At 41.5% G+C, this 23,210-nt stretch overlaps 2 protein-coding genes across 4 annotated transcripts in view; both read left to right on the forward strand.

The window, feature by feature from the left end:
* Positions 1 to 2,866, forward strand: part of LOC148160986 (uncharacterized) — a 45,468-nt gene extending 42,602 nt beyond the window's left edge. The window contains exons 71-75 of the mRNA XM_088003706.1: positions 290 to 356; positions 574 to 1,176; positions 1,434 to 1,543; positions 1,954 to 2,020; positions 2,238 to 2,866. Coding sequence (XP_087859832.1) covers positions 290 to 356; positions 574 to 1,176; positions 1,434 to 1,543; positions 1,954 to 2,020; positions 2,238 to 2,866 — 1,476 coding nt within the window. The remainder of the gene's footprint in view (positions 1 to 289; positions 357 to 573; positions 1,177 to 1,433; positions 1,544 to 1,953; positions 2,021 to 2,237) is intronic.
* The window catches only part of col6a3 (collagen, type VI, alpha 3), a 132,049-nt gene that overhangs the window by 94,601 nt on the left and 14,238 nt on the right, over positions 1 to 23,210 (forward strand). For all 3 annotated transcript variants that reach the window (XM_088003664.1, XM_088003665.1, XM_088003666.1), the window contains 27 exons: positions 5,142 to 5,753; positions 7,156 to 7,776; positions 7,858 to 8,454; positions 9,595 to 10,206; positions 10,305 to 10,639; positions 10,724 to 10,802; positions 10,885 to 11,030; positions 11,121 to 11,213; positions 11,299 to 11,352; positions 11,436 to 11,507; positions 11,603 to 11,629; positions 11,708 to 11,752; positions 11,862 to 11,915; positions 12,007 to 12,069; positions 13,524 to 13,589; positions 13,671 to 13,724; positions 13,805 to 13,840; positions 13,921 to 13,983; positions 14,143 to 14,205; positions 14,291 to 14,353; positions 14,594 to 14,656; positions 15,343 to 15,393; positions 16,469 to 16,504; positions 16,578 to 16,640; positions 16,741 to 16,803; positions 23,028 to 23,060; positions 23,167 to 23,203. In XM_088003664.1, the coding sequence (XP_087859790.1) occupies positions 5,142 to 5,753; positions 7,156 to 7,776; positions 7,858 to 8,454; positions 9,595 to 10,206; positions 10,305 to 10,639; positions 10,724 to 10,802; positions 10,885 to 11,030; positions 11,121 to 11,213; positions 11,299 to 11,352; positions 11,436 to 11,507; positions 11,603 to 11,629; positions 11,708 to 11,752; positions 11,862 to 11,915; positions 12,007 to 12,069; positions 13,524 to 13,589; positions 13,671 to 13,724; positions 13,805 to 13,840; positions 13,921 to 13,983; positions 14,143 to 14,205; positions 14,291 to 14,353; positions 14,594 to 14,656; positions 15,343 to 15,393; positions 16,469 to 16,504; positions 16,578 to 16,640; positions 16,741 to 16,803; positions 23,028 to 23,060; positions 23,167 to 23,203 (4,101 nt within the window). The remainder of the gene's footprint in view (positions 1 to 5,141; positions 5,754 to 7,155; positions 7,777 to 7,857; positions 8,455 to 9,594; positions 10,207 to 10,304; positions 10,640 to 10,723; positions 10,803 to 10,884; positions 11,031 to 11,120; positions 11,214 to 11,298; positions 11,353 to 11,435; positions 11,508 to 11,602; positions 11,630 to 11,707; positions 11,753 to 11,861; positions 11,916 to 12,006; positions 12,070 to 13,523; positions 13,590 to 13,670; positions 13,725 to 13,804; positions 13,841 to 13,920; positions 13,984 to 14,142; positions 14,206 to 14,290; positions 14,354 to 14,593; positions 14,657 to 15,342; positions 15,394 to 16,468; positions 16,505 to 16,577; positions 16,641 to 16,740; positions 16,804 to 23,027; positions 23,061 to 23,166; positions 23,204 to 23,210) is intronic.

The raw sequence follows: 23,210 nt of genomic DNA on the forward strand, positions 1-23,210 counted from the left end.
ACAGAGGAGGAAGACCCCTAAACACCGGGGCAGCCCTCCAATATGTCAGGGACAATGTCTTTACAACCTCCTCGGGGAGTAGACATCGACAAGGTGTCAAGCAAATGTTGATCCTGCTAACCGGAGGAAGGTCTACTGACAATGTTGACGCCCCAGCCTCTGCTCTCAAACAGCAGGGCGTATTTGTGATTGGTATTGGAACAAGGACCTCTGACAGTAGAGAGCTGCAGAAGTTATCATATGAGCCGTCTTATGCGCTATCAGTCTCTGAATTCACCGACCTCCCTAGTGTCCAAACACAGCTCTCTTCTGTCATGGGCACAGCGCTAGCAAGGGTTACACCTTTGCCACCAACAGTGACGGGTAAGAAAGTGACACATTCTTTGTAGGATGTTGTTTGAAGTCAGTTCCATGTATAAATTTCCCAGCCTAGGTCAAAAGTCCACAAACTGAAATACATGAGTTTTACTAGCAGTGATAAATTAAGGTATCTTTGGAGATCTGCTTTCATTATCTGACTTGCATCGGGGCAGAATTTGCTACTTCACCCTGAATTTGTCTTATGTTCCCTAGTGGTGCGACAGCAGCCAGCAGGAAGGGATGTGGTGTTCTTGCTGGATGGATCTGATGGCACTAGAACTGGATTCCCAGCAATGCGAGACTTTGTCCAAAGGGTAGTAGAGACACTCAGTGTAGATGACGACAAAGACCGTGTCTCAGTGGTCCAGTACAGCAGGGATCCAGCTGTCCAGTTCTACTTGAACACGTACACGACGAAAAGCCAGATCCTTGATGCCGTCAGGGGTTTGAGGCACAAAGGCGGTAGACCCCTCAATACGGGAGCAGCTCTCCAGTACTTGAGGGATAACGTTTTCACTTCCTCTGCCGGAAGCAGGCAGCCGGAAGGAGTTCCACAGGTCCTAGTATTGCTAAGTGGCGGAAAATCATTCGACGGTGTTGACGCACCGGCCGCTGCCCTCAAACAGATGGGCGTCTTGATCTTTGCAATTGGAAGTAGAGGATCTGACAGCAGAGAATTACAGAAAGTATCTCACGATCCCAATTATGCTCTGTCTGTGTCCGAATTCACCGACCTTCCCAGTGTCCAACAGCAGCTGCAGGCCTCTGTGGAGGCTGTGGTTGTTGACGTCACCCCCGAGTCACCGACTGTACTCGGTATGTTTTCAAGCATGCTCCTCTGAAGGCGACCTACGCAGTTGCCCGTCTCAATTCTAAGCACATGTAGGCATAGAAATGATGTTGTATACATGCTTAGTTCCCGGTTTGCCTGATGTGATGACCATGCCATGTTTAGCTTCTGGAAGGAGTGAGACAGCTTAGGACATTTCAAGACAGTCCTCTAGTTGACAGGGGTCCCGGGAGGCATCTTTGATCAAAGGTTTTGACTCTTTTGCCTTCCCTTCTTTTCTCAGTTGACACTGCCAAAAAGGACATTGTATTCCTCCTCGATGGTTCTGACGGCACGAGGAACGGCTTCCCTGCCATGCGGGATTTTGTCGAAAAAGTGGTGGAAAAGCTCAATGTGGGAGAAAACAAAGACCGTGTTTCTGTGGTCCAATTCAGCAGAGAATCTGAGGTCCATTTCTATCTAAACACGTACAATACAAGAGAGGATATTGTGGATGCGATCAGAGGGCTTAGACACAGAGGAGGAAGACCCCTAAACACCGGGGCAGCCCTCCAATATGTCAGGGACAATGTCTTTACAACCTCCTCGGGGAGTAGACATCGACAAGGTGTCAAACAAATGTTGATCCTGCTAACCGGAGGAAGGTCTACTGACAATGTTGACGCCCCAGCCTCTGCTCTCAAACAGCAGGGCGTATTTGTGATTGGTATTGGAACAAGGACCTCTGACAGTAGAGAGCTGCAGAAGTTATCATATGAGCCGTCTTATGCGCTATCAGTCTCTGAATTCACCGACCTCCCTAGTGTCCAAACACAGCTCTCTTCTGTCATGGGCACAGCGCTAGCAAGGGTTACACCTTTGCCACCAACAGTGACGGGTAAGAAAGTGACACATTCTTTGTAGGATGTTGTTTGAAGTCAGTTCCATGTATAAATTTCCCAGCCTAGGTCAAAAGTCCACAAACTGAAATACATGAGTTTTACTAGCAGTGATAAATTAAGGTATCTTTGGAGATCTGCTTTCATTATCTGACTTGCATCGGGGCAGAATTTGCTACTTCACCCTGAATTTGTCTTATGTTCCCTAGTGGTGCGACAGCAGCCAGCAGGAAGGGATGTGGTGTTCTTGCTGGATGGATCTGATGGCACTAGAACTGGATTCCCAGCAATGCGAGACTTTGTCCAAAGGGTAGTAGAGACACTCAGTGTAGATGACGACAAAGACCGTGTCTCAGTGGTCCAGTACAGCAGGGATCCAGCTGTCCAGTTCTACTTGAACACGTACACGACGAAAAGCCAGATCCTTGATGCCGTCAGGGGTTTGAGGCACAAAGGCGGTAGACCCCTCAATACGGGAGCAGCTCTCCAGTACTTGAGGGATAACGTTTTCACTTCCTCTGCCGGAAGCAGGCAGCCGGAAGGAGTTCCACAGGTCCTAGTATTGCTAAGTGGCGGAAAATCATTCGACGGTGTTGACGCACCGGCCGCTGCCCTCAAACAGATGGGCGTCTTGATCTTTGCAATTGGAAGTAGAGGATCTGACAGCAGAGAATTACAGAAAGTATCTCACGATCCCAATTATGCTCTGTCTGTGTCCGAATTCACCGACCTTCCCAGTGTCCAACAGCAGCTGCAGGCCTCTGTGGAGGCTGTGGTTGTTGACGTCACCCCCGAGTCACCGACTGTACTCGGTATGTTTTCAAGCATGCTCCTCTGAAGGCGACCTACGCAGTTGCCCGTCTCAATTCTAAGCACATGTAGGCATAGAAATGATGTTGGATACATGCTTAGTTCCCGGTTTGCCTGATGTGATGACCATGCCATGTTTAGCTTCTGGAAGGAGTGAGACAGCTTAGGACATTTCAAGACAGTCCTCTAGTTGACAGGGGTCCCGGGAGGCATCTTTGATCAAAGGTTTTGACTCTTTTGCCTTCCCTTCTTTTCTCAGTTGACACTGCCAAAAAGGACATTGTATTATTGTGGATATAAATTACCCAGCCTGAGTCACAAAGCTACAGCCTGAAATATTAGATGTACTAGCATTAAGAGATTAATCTTTGTCATGGAAGGTTCATTTTTCCTAATGTGGTAATTTATACATTAAGATTAATGAAAACTCGGTGTGCTGTGGTGGTGCAGGGGTTTAGCACAACCCACATGTGGAGGACTTCATTCTCAATGCGGCGGTCGAGAATGCATCGACCGCCGCGGCAAAGGTCGCCAGGATTCCTGCCCTGGCGACCTTTGCCGCATGTCTTCCCCTTCTCTCATTGCCCACTTTCCTGTCAATTAACTGTCAAATAAAAGCCACTAGAGCCAATAAAATCTTTACATAAGAAATAATGAAAACTAACAGGTTATCACATTTTTGACAATACTATGTAATCTTAAAAAATCTACCTTAATGACTGAAAAACAAAGCAAACTAAATTCCTTTGGCAAAAACTTAAATATGCACGGGCAATTACTTGGTGTCCTAATTTGAACATACCACAGGGCTTTGTGCTTAGTCCGGTTCTTTTTATACTGTTCACCCACGACTGTGTAGCCATATACTCCTCTAACAGGGTTCTAAATTTTGTAGATGACACCACCGCAGTGGGTCTGATAAACAATGTTCAGAACCTGTACAGAAAGGAATTCCAGAACCTGTCCCAGTGGTGTTGAGTAAACAACCTGGTGCTCTATACCAGCAAGACCAAGGACACCGTAGTGGACTCCAGGAGGTAGCGCACCCACCTATTAGTATACAAGGGTGGTAGTGGAGTGCCTAGACAACATCAAATTCCTGGGCATCCACATCACCTCTGGTCACTGAACTCTTCTTTTCTGATGAGGAAGGCCCAGCAAAAACTCCTCAGGAAATTGAAAGGGGCTGGACTCAGTTGTTAAAAAACCTCCACAGAGCTGTGACTGAGAGCATCCTCTGCCTCAGCATGACTGTGTGGTACAGCAACTGCAGAATCTAGGACAAAAGGAATTTGGGCCAATATTCTCTGCCCCCTTCAGACACACCCTCTCCCTTATGCTGCATCCTAAGGACTAAGACTTTATCACTGAGGGTACCACTCTAATTTCATTATGAACTAGAAACATAATTAGAATTAAAAATATTACATCATGTCTTGAAGGTTTGATTCAGCTGTTGAGGTTCTGCTAGACTTTCTTGATATCCTCATTTCTGACTGACAGTATCAAACATATTCTCATTTTATCCATCTGTCTTAAGTTGACTACATGCAATTGTTTCTCCAGACTAAAACCTCTGATTGTGGTCAGAGTAACTACATATAAACAATGAAATTAAATAATTGCACTTCAATTATGAACATAGACAGGAATTGTGTGTAATCAAATGTGTTAGGGTTTTGATGTTGATCAGATGCAAAAACATGATGTGATGCTTACAAGCGTCCTATCATCATCATCATCATCATCATCATCATCATCATCATCATCACAGATGCACTCTAAAGTACTTTGTTCTTAACTCTTCAACACACTCAGATGGGATTTTATAAATTTAGTTACATCCATGATGTACTCTGTGCTTGCAGTTAAAATGTTTGGGCATAGGGACCAAGGGGTTGTGTGTGAATTCATCAAACAGTTGGCCTTCAGTTTTTTTCTGTCATTGTTTACAATAACCATTCAGAGAGGAAAAGCATTCCATTAAGGCAGCTCCTTCTCAGATGGAAACTTTTTATTATTCATTGACTTAAAAGGCAAAGCTGAGGTAATTTTAAAGCCTCTGGGTGATGGCTTTGGCAACTTCAGAAGGAATTTGATCCCTGCCCACTTTGGAGGTGTCAGCCTTCGCAGTCTAAACACAGACAGGGTTGTGGTAAAACAGCTCAGGCCCTGTAGTGCAAAATGGCCTATTTAGTAATATCTAAATCAGGTCCACATCATTTAAATCAAGTTATTTTGATCACTCGCTTAAGATTACTTTGAATTTAGACTAATGCATTGTCATTTTGTTTTTCTTACAGCGGAATCGCAAGGCCCAAGAAAAGATGTCGTCTTCCTTATTGATGGATCGGATGGTGTTGGGCGAGAATTTGCTATCATCCAAGAGTTCATCCGTAGAGTGGTCGAGAGCCTCAACGTGGGTGAAAACAAGATCCGAATTGGTGTGGTCCAGTATGGTGACTCTGCCAAGGCTGACATGCATCTCAATACCTATACAACAAAAGAAGGCGTCCTGAACGGCATCAGGGAAATGAGACAGCTTGGAGGAAGACAGCGGAACCTTGGCCAAGCATTGCAGTTTCTTAGTCAGAACGTCATGATACCAGCACGAGGTAGCAGGAAGCGAGAAGGTGTGCCGCAGTTTGCTATTGTTGTGTCCAGTAGGCCCTCAACAGATGATATCACTCGTCAAGCCTCTTCCCTCAAGCAATCTGGAGTCATCTCATTCAGCATTGGCACAAGGGAGATCAACCCCACAGAACTAAAAGTAGTGTCATATGTCCCAAATTTCTCCTTTACTGTTGATGACCTCCCTGGCTTGTACATAGTCCAAGAAAATCTCATCAACACAATAACAGAGTTATCAGACGAGGATATTGCAAGATTGAGACCTCAATTCCCAACTTATGAAGGTAAATTGTCTTTATTTCCTTTCTCTTTAAATCTCTATAGTTTTTTTTAGCTCTGAAGGATGCTATACTAATAAAGTTTACTTATCTATTTGCCAGAATTACAACAAGCTTTAGTACTCCTAAAACAGGACTGAAACATCCTTAGACTGTTAGGCCATTTCTAAAGGTGAACTTCCTGGTCCTGCGTAATTTGAAAGCGTTTCCTGTTCTTAACTGGGAAACATCTAACACATCCACAGCTAAAACAGCTGCAGATGATTTGGTGTTTACTTTAGTGCTGATAATTTATTTATTTTGCACTTTGAATACAGAGTTTTCCACCCTGTAGGTTGAGTCCTGGCAATGCTTTAAAAGTACATCTATAGCTTGAGAAGTTAAAGATATGTTTAAAGCATTGCAACAGCAGAAAAGCGACTGATGATCAAAACATGTAAAGTAACAAAGATAAAAATATTATACATAAAAACAGAAGAATAATATACTGCATAAAAAGAGCAACATTACAACATGAAATAATGCAATTATTAAAATTAATAAACTGATCCAAAGGAATGTGAATCTGAGTAGAATAACTGAATGGATGTGAATGTGTATTTCCACAATAAACGTTTTAGAAAAGTATGTAAATGAAAGGGTGAAACACAAACTGTTTTTTTCCCCATTCATTCAGAGTATTTCTAGTAAATACTGCATTCACTTTGACGGGTAACCAATCACAACCAGTAAATCAAAATGCAGCACCAAGCTCCAGTCATTATAAAGCAGAACATTATTAAGAGAACACAATAAAACTTTATACAATACCTTAATTTACTACTCTAGGAATATTTAATTGATGTTCCTAGAGTAATATCAACAAATGCTTAATAATTACTGTTTTAAGTATTTTTTTTTATTTTGCACTTAAATCCGACCAGCATTAAGACATAATTTAAGATTACATATCTTGTTTTAAAATCTACTCAATCTGGATGTAAACTGAAGTGCAAAAACAGATGCTATATATCTGAATTGTATTTCATTGTGTTTGCCTTTTTAAGACTCTCCATAGTTGTTGTTTTTTTTAAGTATTGTCAATAATGTCTTCCAAAAGTACATAATTACCTAGTCAAATGTTCGAATTTCCTATTAACATTTTTTAAGACATCAACACAGTGGTGTTTTATGGTACAGAAATCTGAAAACATAGAAACAACTTTCGTTCCTACAATGACTGAAACAAAATAGTTAAACGTTTTTCAATCATTTGGTCAACACAAGTACAAATACTTTTAAGGTCTTGATGGTCTTCTTGGTATACGATTGTCTTAGATTAGGGTTTCTACATGCCCCATGTTTTTAATCCTACATCCAAGTAAGGGAGCATTAATCATAGCATTTTATTTTGCTTGTGTCTTAACAGTATTCACACCACCAGCAGCAACAGGAGATAAGAGGGATGTCGTCTTTCTGATTGATGGCTCTTCTGCAACACGTAGTGAGTTCCCATCCATCCGTGACATGATAAGAAGAGTTGTGGAACAGCTGGATGTAGGACTGGACAGGGTCAGAGTCTCAGTGGTACAGTACAGCGACAATCCAAAGCCAGAATTCCTCCTCAACGAGCACTCCACCAAAGCCGAAGTCCGGCAGGCTGTGGGGAAACTCAGAAGCAGCGGTGGAAATCGGCTCAACACGGGCCGGGCTCTTGAATGGGTCTCCAGGAACATCTACCAGAGATCTGCAGGAAGCCGCATCGAGGAAGGCGTGCCTCAGTTCCTCATTCTGGTCACAGGCGGCAGGTCTTCAGATGATGTGTCCACACAAGCTGACCAGCTAAAGAGAAATCAGATTGCACCCCTTGCCATTGGTTCAAGAAACGCCGATCTAAATGAGCTGAGACAGATTTCCTTAAAGCCTGAGCTTGTGTACTCCGTTGACAGTTTTCAACAACTTCCAAGAGTGGATCCACAACTCATTAGTTCAGTCCAAACAATATCCACCTCTGACATCATCAGCAGTTATATTCCAACAGTGGATATAGGTAAGAAATGTTATTTTTACTTTACCGTTAGTGGTAACCTGCTGGAATTGATGTTTTGTCATATTTTTGTTTACTTTGCAGCCACCCTAGATCTTGGGAAAAAGGACATCATCTTCCTCATTGATGGCTCAGACACCACAGGTCCCAATGGGATTGCCCATATTCGAGACTTTATCGTCAGCATTGTCCAACAGCTCGATGTGCAGCCTGATAAAGTTCGCATTGCTGTTGTTCAGTACGCAGACAGAGCTAAAACTGAGTTCTCACTCAACACCCACAACAACAAGCAGGCTGTGCTTTCTGCTGTCAAACGCCTTCGTCAGATGGGCGGACGCTCCTCTCAGCTGGCCAATGCCATTGATCATGTTTTAGAGAATGAGGTCAAACCATTGGCCGGCGTTCGTCTGTCTGATGCCTCCCAGCATCTTGTGGTGCTCACAGGAGGACCGTCCTCCCAATCGGTTTCTATCTCTGGACCGCTGCTGAAGAACAAGCGGGTGAACTGCATTGGTGTTGGGACTGGCAACGCTGACAGATCTCAGCTAAGTCAAATTGCCACGTCGTCAGAAGATGTTGTTACAGTGCCTACATTCCCCAACTTACCAACAGCAAAAGACAGGGTTATTACCAGACTGAAAGGCTCCACAGGGACCGATTTCCCCACATATGTTTATCCAAGTAAGTAAGATAACTTAACGTGTCCACCTGGCTATGGGGCAGATTCATTAGAGGGTAAACCAAAAATATGCCCTAAAAACAACAACAACAAAAAATCTACAAAAATAGACAATAGCCAAGTGTACAAAAGTATTTTGGGATCTAGTACAACTTCAAAAATGTAAAGTGAGTCAAATACACCGCACTTATTCATAAAAATGTAGATTATTTTGTTCTGCACAGAAGCTGAGATAGGACAGTCTTTAAATAATTAACATTATTCTAAATAAATTCTTTATTACATTGTCTCTTTATAAATGATTCTAAGGTAATCCAGATTATTTACATAGCTCTAATTCACAACAAATGTTATCTCAAAAAAGCAAATTCTTTCCAGTCACACAGAATTTAAACCAAATCAGATGGAAATAAATTCAGTGACGCAGTTTAATTCGATCCTAAACACAAAAACAAGACATTTAAGAGCCAGTTGGTCCAAAGTTATCAATCCGGCCAACTGGATCAAGTCTCTGAGTTTCCAACTATTAGAATAAAAAGCTGGAAAGTATTCATCCAATAAAAAGGAAAAATCTTTTCAGGCACTGAGATTTAAGGGTTGATATGTGAACCTCTGTAGCAACAGCACAGGAACCGTTCAGATGTTTTACAGTGATGCATTCTGGGTAAAGTTTTTCTCATGACCATCATGTTTAAATCTCCCTCCAGAATTACTACTCTAATTTATGGTGAAGACGTTTACTGGCAGCATTAACCTGATTTCTGTATTGTTTAGTTGTTTTGACTGAATAATCTTTGTTCATCTAAAATACAGACGTGATTACATTTTAGCACAACAAAATACATTTTATTATCTCTTGCTAATGAAATAGCTTATTATTGAAACATTTTGCCATTTCCGAGTAGATTTTTATCTTTTGTTATTCTGGGCATTCTAGTTTTTATGTAGTCAAAAGTGAGATTCAGCTAAAAAACAAAGTTAAACTTATATTAAACTGTAGCAAAAGCATAAATATAATATCTACTGCTTTTTGATTCGAGTCAAAACTGACAGAAATTTAAACGACAACAAACATGTGGCTACGTTCCCCATTCTCCCTCATGTCCATTCTGACTCTTTGCTACATGTTTATTTCCTTTTAGCGGAAGATTTGCCTCAATCCAAAAAGGCTGACATAGTATTCCTAATGGATGGATCCATCAACCTGGGCCAGAGCAACTTCAACAACGTCAGGGACTTCATCATGAATCTTATTGATCTATTCTACAACGAAAGAGACAACCTACGAATCGGCCTTGCGCAGTATGCCACAGATGTGAGCGACGCCTTTTTCCTCAACACCTACAGCAACAGGGACGATGTCATCGAAGCTATCGGCAAGATAGAATACAAAGGCGGACGCAGAATCATGACCGGCGACGCCATTCGCCACATGCAAGACGTCCATTTTAGCAAGCAGAGAGGCAGTAGGAAAGATGAAGGTACTCCTCAGATCCTCATGCTTGTCACAGGAGGTCGCTCACAGGACGACGGGAAGACTGCCGCGCTGGGCCTGAAGAACAAAGGCGTAAGGATCTTTGCTGTTGGAGTGGGCGACATTCAGGATGAGCTGGAAAACCTTGCGAGTCAGTCGTCTACCGTGGCCCGAGCACAGACCTTCCAGGAGCTGTCAGAGCTCAATGAACAAATCCTGGAGGCTTTGGACGATGAAGTGAAGGGGAAACTTTGCATTGATACACAACAAGCAGCTAAACGTAAGATACAGCTGCTAAACCTAAAATTTGCTTTTCAGATTAAAATTTCAATGTTTTTGATAAGAAAATATCTAAACTGCAAAAATTGTGTTTTACAGCCTGCAATGTTGAGGTGCTAGTCGGCTTTGATGTGTCTGGCCAGAACATCTTCAGCACTCAAAGTAACCTTCAGAACAAGATGAACGCCATTCTGCAAAGAATTTCTAAAATGGCCCCCATCAGTTGCTCTGGAGGGCAGAACCCCTCCATCCAGGTGGGCATGCTGGCCTTAGACTCTGCCTCCAGGCCGGTCCAAATCGACTTCAAGGACAACCCTGATGAGCTGTTTGAGGCCTTCAGAGGCCTGCGGAGTCAGGGCCCCTTCATCCTGAATGCTCAGACCATCCAAGCCTACATGAACCGGTTCCGAGTCAGACAAGCCGACACCATCAAGGTTGGTTCCTCAAACACTTGGAAACGACTTGCAGAGCTATTGGAAAATCATAAACTGATCATTGTTTCCACTTTGAACCTAAAGGTCATCATTCATCTGACGGATGGTCTCGATGCTCCATACGCTGAAATAAAGAGACGAGTTGAGGAGCTTCGTCAGTCGGGTACGGAGATCTCACAGGAGAAAGAGCTTGATTACTGTCCAGCTGTTTTTTTAACATTATGTTTCTGTACAACCTCAATCAGGAGTGAACAGTTTCATTCTGGTTGGGCTGGAGCGGGTGGAGCAGTTTGAAGAGGCTTTGCTGTTGGAATTTGGCCGCGGCTTTAGGTACACAAGGCCCTTAAAACTCAACGTCATGGACCTGGACTATGAACTTATGGAGGAACTGGTGGGTACAGATAGAACCTAACCAAGGTCTTTTCTGGAGGTTAAATTTCCTTAGACAGTTCTTGAAAAATATTTTGCTTTTCCTCCTTAGGACAACATCGCAGAGAGGGAGTGCTGTGGCGTTCCATGCAAATGTACTGGGAACCGAGGAGACCGAGGGGGCGTGGGCCTGCCCGGGATTAAGGTACCTTCACCGGACACCGGCATATTTCTGTAACCCTGGGTTAGCTTCCTAAGGGAAAACTAATACTTTCATTGCTCTTCTGTAGGGTAGTCCGGGATTACCAGGAAGCCCGGGACATCCTGGTGACGAGGGTGGACCAGTGAGTCCAAATGTCTTTTTATATCAGCCACCTTTCATATCTTTAATGTTTTTGTATTCAGCTTCCATTTCTTATAATCCCAGGGAGAAAGAGGTCCTCCTGGTGTTAACGGTACTCAGGGCTTCCAGGGATGTCCTGGACAGAGAGGTGTCAAGGTTTGAATTATTTTTTCACCTTTCAGCTGAATAAAGGAAGAAGCTTTAATTAAATTACAGCAACAGTGATTCAAAGCTACATATTTTCTTTCCAGGGATCTCGCGGGTTCTCAGGAGAAAAGGTGAGTGTAATATTCCTAAGTAATAAAAAACATGTGATGCGTTATCTGCAGCTGTCTAAGCATCTAATTCTGCTTTAGGGTGAATTAGGAGAACTTGGACTTGATGGCATCAATGGAGAAGAAGTAAGGTTTTTTTCTGATATAATGAATCAGTTGCATTATGTTGTGTTTTCAGTTCTCTGTTGTTTTTCTCCCAAAGCTTGGTTTAATGGTGTGTTTAACATCTTTGCAGGGGAAAAGTGGAGTTGCTGGGCCTCCAGGTGACAGAGGAAACCCTGGCAGGAGAGTAAGAAACGTCACACAGTTTTATTTATTTCCTCTGATGCATTTAAAAAATGGATGAAAAAACTAAAACATTGTGTTTGTTAATTTTTTAGGGTGCTAAAGGAGCCAAAGGACAAGCAGGCGACATAGGACAAATGGGAATCAGAGGAGATCCTGTGCGTATTATAACATTTATCCTGAGGGCTTTGTTTGTATATCTCCTGTAGCCTCACAGCTAGAAGGTGCAGAAACCGTCTCGTTTCATCGTGTGTGCAAGGTGCTCTGGCATCCTCCCATAGTCCAAAAGACACAAATGTCAGATTAGTTGGTCACTTCTACCCCCCCTCCCAAACAACAGCCATGTTTCCATCAACTTTTTTTTATTCACATTTTGAGGTATCGTATAAGAAAAGGTTGGAGAAGGCAAAACTCAAAAAAAACTTCAGTTTTGTAAAGAAGTTTTTGTGCTTGCTTCAGGTGGTTTTTGGCTTAACCCCCAAAAAAAGCCCTCAAAGAGAAATGAAAGCACGTTTACAGAATGAGGCAGTTTTCCCTCCTTCAGTCAGGTCGACCCGGTTCTACTGGAACCAGAACGCATAAGCGAAACAAACGCCGTGGAAGATGAAGCTGCTTCTCTTCTTCCACTGGGGGCTCATTTTGTTTCAAAGAAACAATCTAACATTTTAATAACTTAAATAACAGATTAAAAACATTTATTCTATAACTCAGTTGCAAAAAGAGATTATGGGTTGATGGTCCAGTCGACACCTCCAGCTGCTGTGGCTCTGAGTCAAACCAACCTGTTCCCCTCCTGGCCTGTGGGGGCGCTGCACCAAGACCCACTGAAGGAAACGACAGAAAAACCTCTGAAGACACTGAGAGCAACTTCCTTCTTCACCAGATGGAAACAAGATGGAGGATTTTAGCGGTTGGAGGATTTCTCTTTAGGCTAAAGACCAGGAGCCATTTCTGCTGCTAGCGCTAGGCTAGCACATTAGCTTTGGTTGCATTCACCCAGGATGCCCTGCTCTGTAGTTGGGTTAAAGCGGACTGAACTGGGTTCTGACATAATGAATATTTACCTCACGTGACCCATTAGATGTTTTCAAGGAATTGCATTTCTTTCTCTACGTCTCCAGACAACACGTACCGTCGCCAACACTAGTTAACATAACAGAACAATTACATGTCCAACAGCAAGGGACTCCTGAAAACCCTTTCTCCATTGCCCTGTAATGTGCAGTTTCTACCTCCACTTCCTGTTTATTACATTTATTCGAAATATTAACATCCCAACGCTCTGCGTAGCCTGGCTGATTCACTCCAGACCAGTAGGTGAAACCACACCTCATTAGTAAAATTATCCCAACAGTTTTATTGAAACATGGCTGGTGGATGTTTAGGCGTTTGTCTTCTTCTCTGTGTCAACTGGTGATGGGACTTGTTGTTCACTGAACAACAGACATTAAGATGGAAGGAAAATGTGTCTGGTTCTGTTCTTGGTTTCTTTTTAAACTAAAAATAGACAGTAATCATATTCCACTGATATTTTTTATAAACATGGCCTTTACTTAGTTTTCTTAACATTAAGTGGAGGTAAAACTGAGGTAATTGTGTCTCTGTTCATTAGGGGACGAGGGGACGAGATAACAACAGTCCGGGACCTAAAGGAGAACGCGGTGATATCGGACCGCCGGTACAGCCCGATCTTTTTCTGCTCTTTTGGTTTAATTTTGATGTAATTATGGTGACAGGGATATCTGTTCCCGAATAACAGGGAGTTCCTGGTGAAGACGGGTTGAAAGGAACCCCTGGCGATCGTGGTAGACGGGTAAAAAACTCATTAAATCACTTACAAAGTTTTCAGGTTCCTTGTGAACCTAGCCTTCAGCGTATCCTTTGCTTTTTAAGGGACTTGATGGCAGAAGAGGCCAGCCAGGACAACCTGTAAGTTCCGCTCTGAAAAATTGCATCCCAATATCTGAGTAACGCTCACAGTAACGCACCACTGTGCTGCTCATCTAAAGGGAAACCGCGGGCTTCCTGGAGACAGAGGCCAGGCCGGACAGCCTGGTATCGCAGGCTCAAGAGTGAGTTTAGTTGCTTTACTTCACAGATGATGAATACTTGTTTTCATTGGATCCCAACAATTCCAAACAAAGCTTTGTGTGACTGTAGCTGACTTCATTCATTAGTCATTAGCTGTAAGATGAATGAACGGTGTAAAGACGTGCCCTGTCCTTTCCCAGGGTGCAGCTGGACCAGTCGGTACACGAGGACCCAAAGGGGAGGACGGCAACCCAGGACCCAGAGTAAGCCAACCAAACCATCAGCTCTTCTGTGTCTAGGGTCATGTTGGACACCTAACCCAAAATGTCCCGACGTTTCACCGTTCAGGGTCCTGGAGGTAATCCTGGTCCAAATGGAGAAAACGGAAGAAGAGGACCTCTAGGTCGCAAGGTATGGAGCGAATGTGACGAGTCTCAAGTTTCATTTTGAGACTGTTTGGACAACCAAGCTGCTTCACATGACTGAACACACAGAGAGACTGAGCTCCTGCCACATGAGCCTGATTATATCTGCGGAACCGAACCTTTCAGCCCACAGAAACACTCTCCTCGTGATTCACTACTTTGGCATTTTCTCAAAAAATACTCCAGTCCTCATTCCCTGTGTCTGGTTCTCATGTTTTCTTTGTAGGGAGAACCAGGAGAACCGGGACCCAAGGGTGTGATTGGACCGGTTGGCCCCCACGGAGAGCCGGTGAGGATAAAAGCTTCTTAACCTCTCTGTCCCGACTTCTTTCACTGAAACATATTAATTATGAGCACATTTGAATTATTTTCTCTATTCGTGTTTTCAGTAATTCAGAATATTTTATTGCATGACCTCCTAAAACTCGCAGCCGTGAAACTGGCAGTCATTCATGTTTCCAGCTCCAGGTCATGGAGCTTCTTTAGAAACGTGGCGTTAGCGTTAGCGGCTACATGTTTAGCAATGAGATGCTATTTTAGGCTAGCACAGCTTTGCTGATAGAAAAAAGTAATATTTTTCACTCTATGCAAGTTAATATTTTCAAACAACTTCATCTTGAAATGTTTACATAAATGTTAATACTGTGACTAAGAGTTCATATATAAAGTAATTTAACTCTTTAAAGATCAGAGTGTTTATGTAACTCCATTTAAAAAACACTGTTATTAAATATCAACAGAGACAGTTTGAAAAGCATCAAGTAGACAGGCAAACAATTTTTAAGGATACAAATATTTTCAATTACATTTTTTGTCATCTTAAATTAGGTAATTTATTTTTATAAATATCTGGTAAATATAAGGTATATTCATTTACATAAAGCTGAAGATGCTTGAATATGAGCAAAACGTCCCAGAAACCAGGAAGCCACAGCATTTCAAGGTCACAGCTTTTTGTTCCTGTTTTCTATTCAGGGTCAAGATGGCAGAGACGGGATCGGTTCGAAGGGAGAAAAAGGAAGGAAGGCAAGTGATTGTGCAGGACACGTTTGATGGTTCTCGTTCAGCTGGACGTTTTGATAAATGGATTTATGCGTTTACTGTTTGGCTAAACACTGCTTCATGAAGGCATGAATTTAACCCTTTCATGCATAAATTATGATCCTTGGTGTCAGGATTATTTTTTCAATTTTTTTTCTTAAGGCATAAGAAACAGTAGGAACATTTTTTTTAAAAATATATATTTGGTAACACTTTATTTGAAGGGGGTTGAATAAGACTGTCATGACACTGTCATAAACATGTCATAACACCTGTCATAAACATGTCATAACACCTGTCATGAACATGAATAAACCTTCATGAATATTTATGACTGTTGTCATAAAGCGTCATTCGGTAAATTATGACACTTTTAATACAAAGTTGACATTATTCAAAATGTCTTTATGACAACTTGACATTAACCAAGAAATCATCACTGTTTAAACTTTACCTTTAATAACAAAGTTACCTCATTTTTAAAGTGCAATCAGTAATACTTTTATAACAAATTTATATCAGTAATGATTTCTTGGTTAATGTCAAGTTGTCATAACAAAGACATTTTGAATAATGTCAACTTTGTATTAAAAGTGTCATAATTTACCAAATGACGCTTTATGACAACAGTCATAAATATTCATGAAGGCTTATTCATGTTCATGACAGGTGTTATGTCATGTTTATGACAGTGTCATGTCAGTCTTATTCAACCCCTTCAAATAAAGTGTTACCATATATTTTTTATTTTCTTTAAGTGATCAATTGTAATTTTCTCCAAATACAAAGTTGTTATTTGAAAAATACATCAGAAGTGTTGTTCTTTGGTCTGTTGGCCATATTGGATTTAATAAAAATAATTTCTTGCATTTGAAGTTGATGGCCAGTAGATGATAGTGTCTTTTATGATGAATTAGTGTCCACTTCAGTGGTCTGTGTGCATTTATAACATAAAAATCCACAAGAAGCTCAAGAAAATGGCTTTCAGATAGCTGTCCACTGTAGTGACCACTATATATGAAAAGGTTAATTATTTCATACCGTCTGCTCTTCTTTACAGGGCGATGATGGTTTCCCAGGATTCCCTGGACTCAAGGTCAGGCGAAGTCACGTTTCCAGGTCGCACTGTGGATCGTCTGCAGGTTGTTTGATGAGTTTGATGGTTTCAGGGTGCAGCCGGAGACCCTGGACCCCGCGGAGGACCCGGACCCAGAGGGAACCGTGGACAAAGAGTACGTTCACATTCCTTCCCTGCTTTGCACTAATAAATGTTTGCAGCAGTGGAATGAAATCACCTTGCATGCATCCTGACTTCATGCTGACTCTTTCCAGGGTGTCTCCGGGGATGTTGGATCACCTGGACAGAAGGGAGAAATTGGATATCCTGGACCCTATGTGAGCATTTTTGGGATGGGTGGGCAGGAGAGGGAACGAACTGTTGTTGCACAACACCCCCCCCCCTTCTCTCTCTCTACTTCCTCTTCTGAGAGGAGGGAGATGTTGCTCCCAGCTCTCCGTCTAACGGGTGAATTGAGTTTCCTAAATCTGCCGAGATTTACCCTACCCAGAACTGAAGTAAACTCTGTTTAAGCTGGGTGCGAGAAAGACTAGCCTGGTTTCTGACGACCTCCATCCAGATGTCCCACCCTTTTTCACCCTGTGAACTAGCCAGATAGAGTAGCCCGGAATCAGCTAGTTTCACAGAGCACACCTGTTAACGGTCGCTCTTTCTCTTATTACAACTTGCACTTGTTATTGAACCAGGTTGGTTTTAGTGACTCGGGCGAGTCCCAAGGGTGTTGTTTTAGTTTTGGCTAAAAGCAACCTATAAAACATTTTCCACTTTTCCCTCCCAGAATCAAACTTCATAGCTATTTTACAACCATCAAAGAACTTTAGGGTGACTCATTAACTGAATGTCCACAACATCTTTTAGATTTTCTTGATGCTAATTATTTTATTAGTAAGGCAGTTTTGCAAGGGTCAGTACAGCTTAAATCAGTAGCAGAAATAATCAAATAAGTAAAATCAATAATCTAGCCTATCTTTCCCTAATGCTGACACTGTGAACTAAAAAAGAGAAACTTTGAGAGAGACGGACGGTGTTTGGCATTTTGAACCCCAGAACTGGCCTGATGATGAAAAAGGCGTTGCAGCAGCAGGAGGCTCCCAGTACAGGAAGAGTACTGAGTCAGAGCGGCAGGTCTCGGGCCTCAGGGTGACTTCCTCATGCGCATAGCGGCCCTCTCCTTCTTGTCTTGCAGCTCTGTAGCTCCTTTCTCTTCGTCTCACGATCTTTCTGGTCCTTGGAGATGTAGAAGAGCTGGTCTCATGGAAGGAACACACCAGTTCTTCCTCTTTGCCTTTGTTCTTTATCTTTGTCTTTATCTTCATCTTTGCCTTGGTCTTTGTCTTTGGGGTCTTGAACCCAGCTGGTGAGAAAAGTGCAATTTGAAGCCACATGCTGCGGGGCTAACGGGTTGGTCCCCATGTGCAGAACAGTCTTCGGTTCTGTGGCTCCGGCTCTTCTTCAGCTGCAGAGTTCTTTGTCCATCTCGATCTTGGCTTGAAGCTGCCTGAAGGATCCAACCAAAGACTCCTCTTTGCACTCACCTTATATAGGATATATCTACCCTTTTGGTGCATTTGCATTGGCTAGCTTTGTCTCATTGGCTGACTGCTTGGACCGATAATCTCATATCCATCACCATCTTTGGACATGACCTGATGTCTGTTCTAATGTCCCAGGTTGCTCAACAGCCCTCTTGTGTCTAACCTTCTCTTAGGTAAGTTGAAGTTTAGCAATAAGGCGTTGGACACCTCCGCTCTCCCATCAGTTCCTCTTTCCACCTGACCCTTCACCTACCATCTACCTCTAACACAACATCAGTGACCTTTAGTTACAGTTACACATTTTACACCATTTCCAGTTCAATGTCAAAATCACATTTATAACCTTTTAGTTTCTCTGATTTAGCATTCACTTATAATATTATAATAACCATTACTTATTAGTTACTCTTATAATCATAATGTGAGTTATTACAGACATTTCTGAAAAGAAACCAATAATAATTCATTATTCTAATCATTTGACACCATGTTACAGTTACTTGTTTCACCTGTAAGTATTTCAATAAGTATAAGACTAAGTGTAAATATTCTTATAATCAAACCAACATCAACCACCGGTTAAACCAATATTAATTATCGGCTTAATCATAAGTTATCATTATTAATTTAAGTATTTTACTCTGGGTTTTATTCAATTTCTCAAAACGTCTAGAATTTATTCCTTAAACCTTTAATGCCCAAAATGAGCAGTCTGAACTATTTTTAATCACTGCAGGCTGGAAACTTCCTCTTTCTCCAGGAAACCTGCTTTTCCTGTTTCATAACTCTCTTTCTGTCTGACTATGATTTTTTATGATTAAATAGAAAAAAGTAGAATTAAAGCAGGACACAATAACACACACAACCAGATTAATTTTATTACCGTCTGACTCTACTGTTGGGTCTTGATGTCACCTGTGTAATTAGTTTTAAAGATAACTTTATTTATTGTTATTATTAAACTAAAATCTCCAGCATGGGGAAGTGGGATGAGCTCGACTTTTCTCGACAGAACGTAAGATGGGGGGCGGGGGGAAGACGACCGAAAAAACCCTAATGTAGGGGTGGGGGAGAGACAATTGATAGACCAAGGAACTAAAGTAAGAACGGGGTGTGGAAGGGGACCAATACGGGATATTTATGGCATCTTCGTTCGTCCCACTCAGAAACTCATCTACCAGCCATGTACCGCCACGATGATTTCCGCCACTCATTTGTTGAGACCAGGATGATGTGAAATTTATTGTGCGGTTCGTCCGTAAAACTACACTTCACTGTAACCATCAACTACAGAACAGCCGCCCCGTGTTATCCGCTCACCTGAAGAAATCCTCCTCAGCTCTGAACCAGCAGCTCCGGAGCAGAAAGGCTGCCGGACTCCCGGCATCGCTCCGATCATTTTAAGGATGTTTATTGGTTCCCCGAAAACGATGAAAACCCGGAATTATCATCAATCAATAAAATCCCCACGGGCCGAACTTGAAGATTGAACGTTATGCAGCTAACACTTAGCTTTCGTCAACAACTCAGAGGCGGAAGTCAGAGCTCCGCGCAACGCAAATAATGTCCCGGCCGGAACACGGCGCGCTAAATAATAAAGCATAAATTAACTAAGTGTCAAGGCAGGTAAATTTTCCTCGAGGAATTTTAATAATCGAGGGACTCGAATCATTCGAGGAATCGTTTCAGCCCTAATTGCCATCACATGGGACCAGATGGATGCTTTAAGACAGAGTTTCTCCATCCTGGTCCTCAGGCCCCCTGTCCTGCATGTTTCAGGTGTTTCCCTTCTGCCACCTGGATGTATCTCTGGGTGATTAGCAGGTTTCTGCAGTACTTGATGATCATGCAATCATTTGAATCAGCTGTTCTGGATTAGAGGCACATCTAAAACATGCAGAGCGGGGGTGGGGGGGGGGGCTGAGGACCAGGTGGAGAAGCACTGATTTAGGGCGTTTCCCCTTCACACTGCTTGATGCCCATTGTTGATTTATATTCCAAGTGATTCGGATGCTAAAGCAAAGAGGAGATTTAGAAAAAGTTCAAGAAAAACTGGCTCAATCCTAATCAATATCATCACAATATTCAGAGTAAAAAAAAGCAAAAAATATAGCAACAAAAGTAGTGAATCATGCACTGAGGCCTGAGATAACTATGATGAGCTACATGGATAGCATCATGGTTAGCCTGAGCCAATGGTGATGCTAAACATGTTACTTTTATTCTGAAGTTTTCAAACTGGCTGCTCCTTTGCTTTATAGATATTTTATATGGGCCCACAAACAGGGCAGAGTCAGCACAGTACACTGACCTTTACCCTGGATTTTGAATGTAGCACAGTCTTTATCTCAAAGTGAACTATTGTTAACTTCAAACATAATTTCAGGATGTGTTGACTACTGTACATGATAAATTTGTAAAACACAATTTAGTTATTTTTATAGAGAGCACAAAAATCATAATAATTAGCTGTAGATACTAACATTAGCATCTGCTAGCATGTGCTGTTGTCTGAGGATGCAGCAAATTCTGCTTTACTCTAACCAAAGTGCTACACAGCACATGGACACAAACTGGGTTTGACAACAGCAGGTAGTAAGGAGCTCAGGTATTTCAACAGGTAGAAAATTAACATAAATACCTATGGATGCTAACTGTATTGTCCTCTGTCTGCTCGGTGCCACTCTGCTGCCTGCTTACGTCACACCAATTGGGTTTTGGACTTGAGAATATGAGAAATGTCTTCTTCTTCTTCTTCTTCTTCTTCTTCTTCTTCTTCTTCTTCTTCTTCTTCATTGGTGGTTGGCAAGAAACGTTAGGTAAGCATTACCGCCACCACCTGGTAAGGAGTGTGGACCACATGACACTATATATATATATATATATATATATATATATATATATATATATATATATATATATATATATATATATAGACACACACACACACACACACACACACACACACACACACACACACACACACACACACTATTATACCACTCGGGCGCCACCAAGAATCTTGGGCCCCCTGACAAAAAATTTGTTTGCCCCCCCCCCCCCCCACGCAGCTGCTGTTACAATTTGTTTTGTCTATTTGACCCATAAAATCGTCACAATTTTAAAGGCCTGCATCTGCCTTGCTTTCTGTGGTTCAATACTGATAACTAGCACAATATTTACTGCTCATGAATTTAACATCCAACAGTCCACATCCAGTATGCAGGTAGGTTGTTTAATTTTTTTCTATTAGTTTTAGATACTGAAATGTCTCCCCAGGAGCAACAGCCAAAAGCAACGTGAAATACACATAAAGCAATCCAGACTTCTAAACATGCCATGTAGTTGCATTTTATTCAAGCTGCAGTATAACTTTAATAAAAATCTGTTTTCTCCATATTTGTTAAAGCTGTCACCATGTCGTAGCAGTTTGTTATGAGACAGATAATCTGTGAAAACAATCAATCTCCTCCACCTCCATCCTGAACTATTACTGGTTAAAGTAATGCTCCGTTCTGACCAAAACCACCAATCAGAACCAGGAGGAGGGTCTCACCTCTCTTGGAGAAAAACTGGGTTATAAATTAACACTCTTGCCTTTTTCTTTCTTTCTCTCTTTCTTTTGAAAACCTGATTTTATAACTTTTCTTAGCAGCTTAGTAACTGCCACCATCGTTCGTGATTTCCACTGACTGGTGCTGACGGCGTCACTCTGAAGCTCCAACAGGATCGAACCATTTGACGCAGACAGGGGCAGATATGGATGTGTAGGAGAGGAAACATTACATTTTTACTGCTAAAAACAATCTTTGAAAATACAATATGATTAATTTTATAATTGACAGGACCCCGATTTCTTTTTTTTTTTTTCATTTCTATTAACAAAAAATAAATAATTAAATTGTGGAGGGCCTCCTGCTGGTCAGGGCCCCTAGAATTGTCATCACTTTTAACCCCTATACCACGCCCCTGATACCACTTACTCTGTTACAAAATAATAAAAAATCTCATATAGCCTTATATCCTCTGCTTCCCGAGTCCTTTTGCAGTAAATAAACAATGTCAAATTTAATTTTTACGGGAAATGTCGTCATGCGGTGGCGAGCTGACGTTACAATCCGGGATATTTATGTGACAATAATAAGATGGGAGAATGGCGGGAAAGCCGGTAGAAAACGGGACACTTGACAGCTATGGCTTACATGGTGATATGCAGAAAAGAAGCTGTTTTTTCAGAACAAAGCTTAAAACTTTAAATATTTTGGCAAACTGACTAGCGAACATGTTGGATCAAAGCAGCAAGATGCTCAACATTCTTCATTTTAACATGAGGCTTTCTGGTATAACATAAAATTACTACTTTATTCATGATTTTATTGATTTATTCTTGTTTTATGTTGACTTTGTTATCCTACTATTATAAATATATTGATAACACATTTAAATGAATCAAACAAAATTAAAAAGCAAACACTTAAGTGCTTCAAACAAAATCATACTCTTGTAATTAAAAAAAAACAAAATTATTTAAATCTGGCCTAATACTCCAGCTTATGTACATAACCTTTTGATTTTTTATTTTTTATAAACATCTTCTATTAGAAAGTTCTTATAATTTTTAAGAACTACTACTACATTTATAGTTTTAGGTTTGTGCAAAAGGATGGATATTAGTTAAATGGTGGGAAAAAACCAAAACATTTTCCAAACTGACAAGAACAATAGACTTAAAATATATTACTGCTACTTTTTGTGTCATAGTGTTGTGGAAATTCAATATGATTATTCTATGAAAAAAAACAAACTAAAAAACAGCTAAAAACCTAAATTTGTTGTCTATAATTAAAACATCGATGACTTTCAGCATTTTTAGCTAAAGTTCAAAGCCTTTGTTAATGGAGCCAGGAGCTGCTGCTCTAATAAGGGAACATAAATGTAGATAAAAACATTTATGTAGATGACCCTGTTGTAAGGTTGAGATTTGATGGGTTGTTTTTGCTTTACAGGGGGCCAAAGGACCAAGAGGACCAGGTGTTGTGGTAGGCACCATTTTATCAAATAAATTATACCGAGCTCATAAATCAAGCTTTTCTCTGCATCTATTTAGTTCATTTTCGTTTTCTAATTATTTATTGTTCGTTTCAGCAATGTGACCTGGTCAAGAAGATCAGAGATAACTGTCGTAAGTT

This window comes from Poecilia mexicana, unplaced genomic scaffold (assembly GCF_051168715.1).
Source record: "Poecilia mexicana isolate PSO_F unplaced genomic scaffold, ASM5116871v1 scaffold_2, whole genome shotgun sequence".
Taxonomy (NCBI): domain Eukaryota; kingdom Metazoa; phylum Chordata; class Actinopteri; order Cyprinodontiformes; family Poeciliidae; genus Poecilia; species Poecilia mexicana.